Source organism: Lynx rufus, unplaced genomic scaffold (genome assembly GCF_022079265.1).
Source record: "Lynx rufus isolate CCGP_SWC_20201006 ecotype Redwood Valley unplaced genomic scaffold, mLynRuf1.p SCAF_12, whole genome shotgun sequence".
Taxonomy (NCBI): domain Eukaryota; kingdom Metazoa; phylum Chordata; class Mammalia; order Carnivora; family Felidae; genus Lynx; species Lynx rufus.
The window spans coordinates 52,538,417-52,550,824 of record NW_025814826.1 but is presented as its reverse complement, the minus strand read 5'-3'; the positions used below and the strand labels follow the sequence as shown (position 1 = coordinate 52,550,824).

Sequence of the window (12,408 nt, the reverse complement as noted above, 5' to 3'; positions counted from 1 at the left end):
ACTCATAAACCAGCACCTGCATTCCCGGCTGTAGAGAGAGCCTTGGCTGAGGCGGAAATGGTGTTTAGTTTAAACTAATGATTATTTGATGATTTTGTGATTATTTTTGACTTTAAAACAAACAAAGCTGCCTGCTGGTGTTCACAGGTGGGGTCAGAACTGTCCCTCGTGGACAGTTCATGGTGGAGCTATGGCATGACACAGGTCAAGACACAAGCCGTCTGCTGTCGAACTGTTTTGTCATGATCCTAGCTGGGAATAATTAAGTACAACTGCCCTGGAAACAAAGCAGCAAAGCTAAACCCAAGTAACTAATTTGCCAAATATAAACGCATTGCTTAGAGAGGCAGCAGGCCCTAATGAGGGCACAAGCCACTGGAGAGTGAGAGAAAGCTCCAGATTGGCAGAGTCAGAATGTAATCATCTGATCATCACCATAGGGCCGGGGGCTCGGCATAGCTGCAGGTGTAAACAGAACCTTCTGGGCACCTACATGTATCTCTCCAGGAAGAAGAGGCAAAGTTTTCATATCTTTTTTCTCTCCTACTTTTCCTTTTCATTTCAATGTGAGAATGTAGGCTTGTGTTTCTACGAAGGGACTGGCTTGGGTGGGGCTCAGGAAGGTAATTGTAGAACGGGGCTCTGGAAGAGGTCTGAAAAGCAAAGGGAAATCCATGTAGCCACACGGGTTGGTTTAAGAGTTTGCAAAGATGCTTGATTATTGTTCCTGGTTTTCAAATAAAAAGTAGTTAGGAATGGAACCATGTCGTTAGCAACAAAATTTAAAAGGTATTTATCTTGTGACTATCTCCACAGAAAATTTATACTATATGCACAACAGTGGAACTCATACTCCCTAAATATATACAATTGACAGCTCCAATTTATAGCTGGAGGAATCGGGTACAGAGAGAGTGATTCTGGAAAAGCAGAATATGTGTGTCTTGAAGGGATACAGCTACAGATACTCCCACATATGCAAGAAAGTTTGGACACAGGAGGCTAGGTTCAAGTTCTGACTCTACCTCCAGCTACCTGTGACCTTGAACAAGGCCTTTGACCTTCCTGGGTCTCTGTTTCCTTCTCCAGGAATTAAGAGGGGGTTCGTGCTCTCCGAAATCCCCGCTCACCTTCTATAATTCTCCCATCCTAATCTCTTCTGACCTTGAATCAAGGTCAGAGCTGCCAGCATGCTTGAGGACGTGAGGGGGCTTTAGGAAGGCTTCTTGGAACGACTGTTGTACTTAATATATTGTGCTTCTGCAACTTCCCAAGGAGGTAAAGACATCGAAAAAAATAAATAAGCCTTAGCCTTTAGACTTTTTAATTTAAAAAAGAAGAAAAAATGATAAAATAAAGAAGTTTTGTCATAGTAATTAAAAAAAAATCCTCCAGTAAGCTTTTGAATCTACTCAGTGGGGAACACAGACATCTTTGGAGAGGAAGAAGTCTGGTTAACATCGTAACGGAAATGGGATAGGGATGAATGTGTTGTTGCAGGGCTTGGAAGCAAAACCAAGAGAAAGATGACCCAGCTACAAAAGCTGACTTGGTGACAATACCCACCCAGGTCCCCCCAGCCAAGCAAGGTCAGTAAGCACCTCTGGTTTTCAAGATGCCTGGACGTTTTTACTCAGCGTTTCTATTGAGTAGCAATAGGACACCTGGGGGCTGGGTACACGTGCAGGTAAGTCTATACAAGTATCTTATTCCTGAAGAAGCGTGTGTCCACTAAAGTTTTGTGACCCGGATCCTATTCTGCTTGCAAACTAATGGGAAACCTAAGTGAAAAGCCCTTTAACACGGCAAATGATCATCACCAACATTCCTGGTTCTATAAATCATCATTTTCCCAGAATGGCCTCCGGGCACCTCTAGAGCCCTGAGCAGTCGCAGGCTGGTTAGATAAAGTGCCCAGTCGGCACTGCCCGGGACACTCACCACCGCGTCGCTGTCATACAGCTCCACCACCACCAAAGGCGGCGATTCCGCCAGCTCCTTCTGGTCTCCGTGCAGCACCAAGTCATTGAACAGCAGCATCTGGTTCCAGGTTGGGGAGAGGGTTTGGGAAATGACCTGGAAGGTGGGGCCGAAAGAAAAGCAAAAGCTCACTCGATAGGGTTGTAGGGGGCGAGGTGCATTCCTTCAACAGTTACTTGTGGAGGGCAAAGAGAACCTTGTCATCCTCGCTCAGTCCTTTAACATCCAAGTGATGACACAAACCGACGTACTACCACTGGGTACTAGATGCTAGGGAATGCAGATTCCCTGCCCCAGAGAGCTTACAGAAGTTCATGAGTACAGCCCCTGCAATGATTAACACCTTATTTGCATACATAACTTCAACTCAATCTTCCCAGTAGCGCTGTGCTGGCGACACCAGCTCCCCTGTGTTGAGTACTGGGTACCAACTGTTGCACTTCACATGCACAGCCTCGTTCAAACTTCACAACTGTCCTGGGAGGTGGAAACAGTTACCTACTCACATTTTACAGATCAGGAAACCAAGGCTCACTTGTCTGGAGCCAGGAAGTGGCAGAACTGGGATTCGACCCGACTCATCTGGTACCAAAGCCCAGGCTGCTAGCCTCATCCACCCTCACCAAGTAGATGCTAATATTATCTCCGTTTTATGGGAGGGCAAATTGAGGATGAAGGAGATCTAGTGATGCTTCACTTACGAGCAAATAAAATTTTGTCATCAAATACTCAAAGTGGGGGTTAACTCTAACATTCCTTGCATGGAATTGTACTGTTTTGTGGACATTTGCATTGAACGAACCAGCGTCTTCAAAATAACCTTCACCATTTTGCATGGCATCTTTTTTTCTAAGATGGCAAACTGTGACATTGGTAATTGGCTGTGTCCATCATACGGATGGAGATACCAAAGGACAGAGGACAACAGTCTGAATTATTGGCTGGGAACTGTGAGTGCCTCACCCAAAGGTGGTTCACAGCCCCCCATGCCAGGCCATTCAACTGCTACCCTCAGAGGGGTGTCATTGGTCTTGTATCCTCTACTCCAGTTACGTGGATACTTGTACACCTGCCAGTATCACAAAGCCGAAGACCAGGGCTGTCTGCAGTATGGGTAGATTCTGCATCTGGGCAGAAACTAGGCTGTTAATGTGTGAGGCTAGTCTTGGAACATTTCCCCCTTTCCCAGGATGTGCAGACAAACGGGTCATTTCACAGGTGAACACAGCACAATGGCTGCTGGGTCCTGGGGAATTTCCACACTCCCTCTGAACTACACCCTTACTTCTCACTGCGCATGCCAGGCGGGCCAGAGAGAGAGAGATCTAGCCCCAGCTAACTTCCTGGACTCCAAAGAATAAATCTGTCATCTCAGACTTTTACATCAGGAGTCATCTCTAGCCAAGACATTAAACCATTGGCACTGTGGTCAGGAGAGAATTGTTTATTCGTCTTCTTTACGTGAGTCATAAAAATATGCATTCCACAATTTCCTTCCTTGCTCGCTTTTTGCGTCTATGCCTCAGACACAGTGATGTTTTTGACATAACATCTCAGAGAAAACCTTAACTTTTTTGGACAGGAGAAAAACGGCTTCGTCTAACCTATGAACAGGAGTTACATAGTTGCGATGCAAGGTTATCCTGTATGGCTATCTGACATCACAAAGAAACCTGGGTTTTTATGTTGCTTTTAAAAATAGAAATGCAAACTCTTCCGCAGTACGCATACAAAAATGTAATACCAAAGCAATTTATGATCCTCACAGCATCTTTCCTGTAGAAATATTTTGACGGCTTCCTTGGCACTTGGGGCTATAAATACCACCTGATAAGATTACAGAGGCCAGCATTCATTCATTCAACATGTATCTATTAATACATTCAACATACAATGTGCTAGGCACAGTACTGGGCACCAATATGGCATCCTGCGTATAACAGGTGCTCAAGAGCTCTTCGCATGAATAAATGCATGGATATTGGCCTATCCTCAGAGTTGTTCCCATGAGTACAAGGACAATGTGGCCACCTTCCAAAGGTCCCCCAAAAGCTCACCCAAACAAAAGTACATTGTCCCACTTCTCTGCCAAGGTGCCCGTGACTAAGCTCCACCTCTTCAGATCTTCCTTAAGGAGCTCTGCATTGTGACCATATTTGATGACGTTTGGGAGACTTTGGTAGCAATTAGCTAACACTTTGAAGAAGGAGTGAGAAACTACAGATGTAGCATGGCTCTAGAATCAGATACCTTTGGAATGGAACCCTAGTTTCATCATCTGCCTCTGTCCAACTGGGCAGGCGATTTCACCCCCGTGAACCATAGTTTCCCTCATGTAAATGGTTAGCGCCTACCTTGTAGAGTTGTTATGACCACTGTCTGAGGTAAAGTGTATTAAATGCCTGGCACACAGTAGGTGCTCACTAAGTGCTTGTTCCCCACCCGACTCGACCCCACCACAGTATTTATGAATGAGTAAGCAGTTACTGAACACCTGCCACATGCCGGTCTTGGTGCACTGGGTACTCATGTCTAACAAGAGACTGTCTGTGTCCTCAGGACTCTGATCGCTTGAAATCTCAGGCTCCACACTCCCCACCCTCTGCCATGTCCTCTCCTGTCCTCTGAGGCTCCTCTCAAGCCACTTAGTCCCTCTCCCCTTCTGGCTCCGAAGCCTTTCTCTTTGGGGAGCTGTCTCCTTTTCCCTTTATACTTTGGTTGCCACGAGATTTCTAAATCCCACATCCTCAGTGACCTCTGGAATAACTGGGTGTCCCTTCTGAAACATTTCAGATCGTTACGTCATTTTAGAGAGGACTGGTTGTGGGACCAGGCCTGCCGAGACTGCTCCCCCTGAGCTCTGTGTGGTCAGTTCAGGCACGGGCTACCAGGTGAACGGTGGAGCACAGCTAGGACCACAGGGTCAGCTTTCTCCATCATGAAGGGTAGGAGAGTGGGGCATGTCACACACAGGCTCCGAGGCAGCATGGCACTGAAACAGCAGAGGGAATCCAGAGCCCTTACTTACCCAAATGGAAAGCAAAGTGGCTTTGGAACTGGACCAACGTGGGTTTCTATCTTGGCTTTACCACCTTCCACCTATATAGTCCCTAAGCCTTCCCTTCTCACCTGCAGAATGGGGACACTAAGAACACCCACCTTTAGGCTGCCATGAGATGTAGCAAACTATGCATATAAGATGCTTGGCATTATGCCTGGCATGTAGGGAGCTCTTGATAAATGGCAGCTATTATTACCGACAAAAATTAGGTACTTGGTTCAAAAGTATAGAGGCAAAGTCCAGGCCTCAACAGAAGCTGTTTTCCCTTTCACACGATCATTTGATAAATGCCATTTGTTCCTTTGAGATATAAGTCTGAATCAAATAAAGCTACTGTATAGAGAGGCAAAATAGGAAATTAATCACATAGCAGCCCAATGAGCTCACTCAAACCCCCTCCCCGTCCAGGGCCCCGAGATCACCAGGGCCTGGAACCCCACAGTTTTGTGGCAGATGGAGGAAGGCCCCAGGGGTCCACCCTTTGAGAATCCTCCTTGCTTCTGGTGGGAAGCCTCAGTGACAATAACAAGGAGTCACATAAAGATTACAAGCAAGGCATTGTCCTGGGTGGTTTACCCTCTGGGAAATAGATACAATGTCATCATCGTGAGAGCTTTGCTTAAGGTCACACAACAAGCAAATGAAAGAGCTTAGACCTGAACCCAAACAATGTGGCTCCAGAGTCTATACTGTCATCACTGAGCTATGCACTACCCCTGAAAACACAGAGAAGAGAAAGCAGTCTGGAGCCCTCATGCTTCATGTGTTCTCATGCTCCTTCACTAAGTGAGGATGGGGTCACCTTCCTTCTGGGGTCTCTCTCGATTCCCACCCCCACAGAACTAATCCCTCTCCCGTGGCTCTTGGAAGTCTTTCTATGGCCCCACGTTATGGCATATTTCATGGTGCAGCCCCCGAGCCCAGCAAGGACCTGTCACAGAGCAAAAACTCCGCAGCTGATGGAGAAATGGACAAGATGCTCTCAGTCTGCAGGTCACAAATCAAATGCAATCTCTCAGGTTACAGGCCTCACTTTGGAGAGAAATGTCAGCCCGTGTAACATTAGCCAATATAACGGCCTCCATTCATCAATCACTTTATACACTTAACTTTGGGTTTCTTGACAACAGTCATATTTTAAGACGACAGATGGAGGTTTAGTGAGTAAATGTGGCCAGAGAGTAGATGACCTAGAACATAACCTCAGGTCTCTTTGGGCCCTTGGTGTTTGTCTTAACTCCCAGAGATGAGCAAATCCTTTGTGAACTCTCCTCTCTCAGAACACGGAATCCTCAAAGAACAGAGTCAGTCCTTGGAGAATACGATCTAATGGGAAAAGCGTCCAATTGGATGTCCACTGATTAGGAACACTTTCACTTTTCAGCACTCAGTGTATAGGAAAGGGAGAGAGCCCAGAGCAAAGCAGTGTAGACCCACTTCCTTTAATTCTCACACCATCCATTAGGAAGTAGTGTTTTCCAGAGGGAGACACCACATTGCACAATTTGAAAGTGTCCCAAATCCCCCAGCTGGTGAGTAGAAAGAAAACAGTGCAAAGTCTAGGGATTCCTGACTACAAAACTGGAAAACGCTCCTCCCCACCAAGAACCCTCAATAAACGTTGGTTCATAAGCCTCATGCAGCCATGTCTGTGTGCTGTTTTCTCACGTGTTTGTTCCCCCACTGAACTTGGCCTTGTGCCCAGCACTTGGGCAGGTGGGCTAGATGTGCCCTTCTCCTCCTCATCCCTCTTCCCCAGCCCCCTTCCTTCACTACGGGTGCATGCTATCTCGGCTGCAGGACAATGGGTCACACTGGAACAAGAGACCTTCTGCACGGCAATCCTTCCTTGCACGTGTGCTTTGGCGTCTGAAATCAACATACCCAGAGACACGGGTATTTGCAACATGCCCCTGCTGTTTTCTTTGCTGGGCTCTGCTGCGGATCAGCTGTGGGCCACGAGAAGGCAGGCGGGCTTCCCTGGTTACCTTTGTGGTCTGGCAGTGGGAAAGGAATGTGACCTTGGCAAAGGGGTCCGAGAGTCCACTGCTGTCCGCTGCGATGAGGCCCCGGGCTTGATACATGTGCGCTCTCAGCTGAAAGACATGCCGGGCTGTGGACAAATGGAAACGGGCAGGCATCAGTGGGCGCTCCCCAACAGCGAGTACGAACAGGTGTCTGTGCGCCGTGTGCGTCTGTGAGTGTGTCCAGAGGCCAAGACCGGGAGCACCACCCGCCTCTAGACTGAAACAGAAGCAGTGAAGAAAGGGGGAGAGGGGGTATCTATGGGGAACTTTGGAGCCAGGCATTCTCCTTGGCCCCCTCACCACATCATGGGTTTTGATCTTCATAAGAGCCCTGTGATTACATAGATAATCATCATAATCATCCCCGTACATGTATAAGGGAAATGGCTCACAAAATACGCGACACACGTTTTCCAGGTTTGCAGAGCTATCAAATGCCAGAGCCTGGATTTCATTTCTGTCAGATTCCAAATTCACCTTCTCTTTCTAAAAGACCACATTTTTTTCTTCTGTTTATTATTTATTTTTGAGAGAGAGACAGAGTGCAAGCAGGGAAGGGGCGGCGAGAGACACAGACACACACACAGACACACAGACACACACACACAGAATCCAAAGCAGGTTCCAGGCTCTGAGCTGTTGGCACAGAGCCCAACGCAGGGTTCGAACTCACGGATGGTGAGTTCATGACTTGAGCCAAAGTTGGACGCTTAACCAACTGAGCCACCCGGGCGCCCCTCTAAAAGACCACGTTTTGTGTTTTAGTAATTCCCCTGCTTCCACTGGCCCGCATGTGCACGTGTGTGTGAGAAAGGGGCTGCTCCACTAATAGCTTGCGCTTCCATAAACTCTTGAGTCAACCACTCATCCATTCTTCCATTCAGCCAGCCAATGTCATCTTGAGCGCCTACTGTGTACCAGGTACAGTCTGGTCTAAGGATTGTGAGGTGGCTAAGACAGCCCTTGCTCTCTGCCCTCGGGGAGCTCCAGGAAGAGGGCAGAATATAAGACCAGCATCTACATCCCAGTGACAGGAGGCCAGGAACTAGCGTCCTGTGAGAGATACAGGCAGAGGGCATGGAGGTTAATTAAAGGCAGGAGTGAGCGCATCTGATGAGAGGATGGGAGCAAAGAGGGGGCTGCAGGTGAGGGCAGATGAGGGTTCAGTGGGGGCGTCCCAAGTAAGAGTGAACCTGTCATATTCCTGGGTTCATGGGGCTTTGTAAAGCCCCTCTTGTATTTTATGTTCACTTGCTCCTTTTTACCCCCTTACCCACTCCTGTTCCCTGTCTCCCCCAAAGGCAATACTATACTGTGTTCAGGATATCAGTGTTTTGCATTGATGTGGGACTGGGATGCAGGAACTCTTCCATACCAGTTTGACTAGCATTACTTTGTTAAATTAAGGGTGCAGATGCCCCCTCTTCTTCCCTCCCATGCCACTCCTAGGCTTATGTCACACAAGTCTGTACATGGACTCACACGAAGTTACTAACCCTCTCTGTGCCTTTGTTTCCCACCTATAAAATGGGGGTAATAATAGTTCTTCAGAGGGTTAATGTAGGACATCAAAGGACTAGGTGCCTGACACATGGGAAGAACTTTAAAACTGTATAAAGATGCTGGTGTGGCTGTTACTATTGTAATGTGACCTGTGATGGTGGCAGCTGGGGCCACCTGGGTGTCCCTCAGAGCCCCCAGCTGCAGCCACGTAGGCAGTATGCTGCACAACGCTAGGGGGAACCATTTATTTGGTCAAAGTTTTTGTTTTTCTGAAACCTCTTATCAGCTCTGTCCCTCAGACTGATAAAGTCAGTTTCCTCTTCGCTCTCACAATTTGGTGATCCGTCGTTTGTGTGGTAGTTCATTTTCTACTTGCGGTTGGGAGAGATGTGTCTGATTGCCCCCACTCGAGGGCCAGATGACCCCTCTCTCATCTCTACATCCCCCACTAATTTTCCCACCATGCCTGCCATATGTAGGTACAAGCTAATTATTGGCTGGATGGATATTTTCTGAAGCACCAAGTGAGTGAAGAAACAAAATTCTCCAGTGGGTTTGGAAGGCAGCCAAAGCCATCAATGTCAGTGCACAGCGGAGAAAGTTTATTAGGTCACTCCATGAAAATAACACACTGCAGAGGATCAGAAAGCTCTTGAAAAAGTCTTTCTTCTCCTTTGAATTGTTAGCAGCTGGGACAGCAATATGTCTGGGTACTTTCGATCTCCAGAGATAGAATCTATAGAAATAAGAAGGTAATTTGATATGAGTGTCTTTCACCCAAAGATAAAACCTCTTTTTTTTTATTTTTTTAAAGGTTTATTTATTTTTGAGAGAGAGAGAGAGAGAGAGAGAGGTGGGGAGGGGTAGAGAGGAAGACACAGAATCCAAAGCAGGCTCCAGGCTCTGAGCTGTCAGCACAGAGCCCAACATGGGGCTTGAACTCGTGAACTGCGAGATCATGATCTGAGCTGAAGTCAGATGCTTAACCAGCTAAGCCACCCAGATGCCCCAAGATGAGACCTCTTTAAAGACAGGATGGAAAGCAATGGAAATAAAGCAGAGTTTGGAGAAGCTGACTTCGTCATTTACTAGCTGTGGGATCTTGGACAATTCCAAGCATTTCTGATACATCCTTTCTCCCTCTGTAAAATGAAGAAACTGCCCAGGGTTTATGTGACAAGTAAATTCAATATAATTCATAAAGTAGATGGAACAATGCTTGGTACATTGTATGGGCCATGCATTTTCCAAATAGGGCTGAGCTTTCCTCATTCTTGTACATTGACACCGGGCACAGAAATCATGAGCTGAACCTCTGGATAAATATCTCCAGAGCCTTCTAACTACGGAACCACTTGGATTCCATTGGCAGTTAAGGTCAACCGACATCAAACGAGTCTTGGGTAACAAAGAAAGCCTGGATTTGTGGACAATTCTCCGGTGCTTCCAACAATGGCTCAGTTCAAAACTTAACTTCAGTTGAAGTTAAGGCAAAACTGTCATCTATTCTGTCTGAATTCAGCAGCAAAGATCCTGTAAATTGAAGCAATTTGGAAAGAGAAAGCAAATTGCTACTGTAAGACATTAATACTTATAACAAAATCCAAAATGATATGAAAATGTAAACATAATGGCATTCATAGAAACTATCTGCATAGAAGAAAGGATTATATAAAGCACGCTGAATTTCTCAAAGTGACCACATCAGGAACCAAGCTGAAGAAACACAAGGGACCCCAGTGATACCAGTTCCCATTGGGTCATTACTGGCAAACGCAAATGCCCGCTGTTTACAGGTCAAAACCCTAGTGCCATGTAAAAGGAATTGCACAGGTCATATCAGCCTAAGAACTTACTGATGTGTTTTAAAAGGCATCTTCTGCTTCAAATGCAAACTCAGTCCACATGATCTGCCTACCAAGAAACTCAAATTGCAATGCCCTCCATTAGCAGAAAACTATAACTTTTACTCCAGATGTATTTAACGATTTCACTTTATTCTTTTGAGATGGGACAATTGGAAGGTAAGGAAGAAAATTTAGAAACTATATTTTAAAAGGGAAATGAGTTGATCCTAAAATAATGTGCAAACAGCCCATGCATGCCGTCCTTCTCATTGTTTTCTGAGAAGCCCACTGGAGACACCTAATGACCCTCTTTGTCAGGTGGGCATCATACCTGGGTAGAGCAGGCTGGCCGGGGGTTGATGGGTGCCAGCCACTTTGGAGGACATCTCTGCTTCATAGCCTGCTGGCAAGTTGTCCAAAATGGCACCGGAATGTCTGGTGGAGCCCAGCCACAGGTACAGGTCGACCTTTGCTTGCACTGACCAACCAGCCGGCCGTTTTCCAGGAAGCTGGGGAAAGGTTACGAGGAAGACCACTTTGTTAGGAGGAGGCTCACTCTTTGAGAAAAGAGGTCCTGTGGATCTGGGGACACACCCAGGGCAGGTATTCAGAGAGCAGTTCTCAGGACATAATCTTTTTTTTTTTTCTTTCAATGTTTATTTATTTGTGAAAAAAGGGCACAGCTGGGGAGGGCAGAGAGAAGGGGACAGAGGATCCCAAGCAGACTCTACAATGACAGCAGACAGTTGGATGCGGGGCTCGAACTCACAAATTGCGAGATCATGACCTGAGTTGAAGTCAGACGCTTAACCGACTGAGCCACCCAGGCACCCCGTAATCTCATATCAAAATGAGACTGATGACCCCAGTTGCCACCATGCACAGTCTCAGAGGAGGATCCAGGTCTAGTGGGCCTGAAGCTAAAACAGGCACTTCTGAGCCTTGGATCATTTAAATCTACCAGGAAGGTATGATTATTGCTCCTGTTTGTATATATGAGGAAACTCGGGCTCAGGGAGGTTAAAGAAGTTCCCTTAGATCACTCAGCTTTCAAGTGACAGAACCAGAACCAAAACCCAGAGGAGATAATTCCATATCTAGATGCCGGACTCTACCCCCAAAGCTTGCCTCTTCCCACACTGAGCTGAAATATCCTTTCCCCCCCCCCAAAAAAAAGGAAAGAAATATCCCTTCCCAGAACTTCCAAGGACCTCGAATCCCAACCACAGCATCTACGTCTTTGCTTCGTTCAGAGGGACTCATGTGCTGCTTCTTCCATAGGCCAGGCCCCCATGTGCTTGAAGGGACCTACCCGTCCTACCATATCCTTCTTCCTGGCTAACCATCTCTAGTCCCTTCATCCCCCCACCTCATGCAGCGTGGTTTCAAATTCCTTTTCCACCCTGCATGCTCCCCTTTGACTGTACTCAGATCTGGATTTATGTTTATGTTTGTTTGCATCTGTGTGTTCACGCGTGTATTCGTGTAGGCGGTTTGAGTCTGTGCACATACAGATGAATGTGTGTGGGTGAATGTGTTCTCAACATGTGGAGGATACAACTCAGTGTAGCGTGGCTTCTTTATTCCTCAGTCACCAGGATTAGGGGGTTCCTTCCCCACTGAAGGGGTTCCCAACCCCAGACTTGGCTGTGTTCAGAACTGCTGCCTAGATCTTCATTCTTAGAGTAGCTACCTCTCCAGATTTTGTTGACTCTTCCAAGTGTCACTTAGCGTTTCTTAGGATTTCCTATCAATATTGTCCACTTTCTTCGGCACCACTTTTTCTCCAGAAGGAATCACAAAATCCTACATGAGAGGCCACAGCGTGCTCTGACAATTTCCAAGGCACCCGTGGAGAGCATCTGAATCCAAAATTGAGCATGGCTGTTTACCTTTCTCTCTCTCGCTCTGCAGGTCCCTTAAATGGATTTTCAGCAACTCAATTCAGCAACTACCTGAAGGGCCATTAGGCCTCACTAAAGCAGTGGGG

The 12,408-nt window shown here is 46.8% G+C and overlaps 1 protein-coding gene across 1 annotated transcript in view; it reads right to left on the bottom strand.

Annotated features, from left to right (window-relative positions):
* FER1L6 (fer-1 like family member 6) overlaps positions 1–12,408 on the bottom strand; it is a 125,278-nt gene that overhangs the window by 60,432 nt on the left and 52,438 nt on the right. Inside the window, exons 19-21 of the mRNA XM_047073811.1 lie at positions 10,750–10,927; positions 7,030–7,154; positions 1,942–2,076 (exon numbers count right to left, since the gene is read on the bottom strand). Of these exons, the coding sequence (XP_046929767.1) occupies positions 1,942–2,076; positions 7,030–7,154; positions 10,750–10,927 (438 nt within the window). The remainder of the gene's footprint in view (positions 1–1,941; positions 2,077–7,029; positions 7,155–10,749; positions 10,928–12,408) is intronic.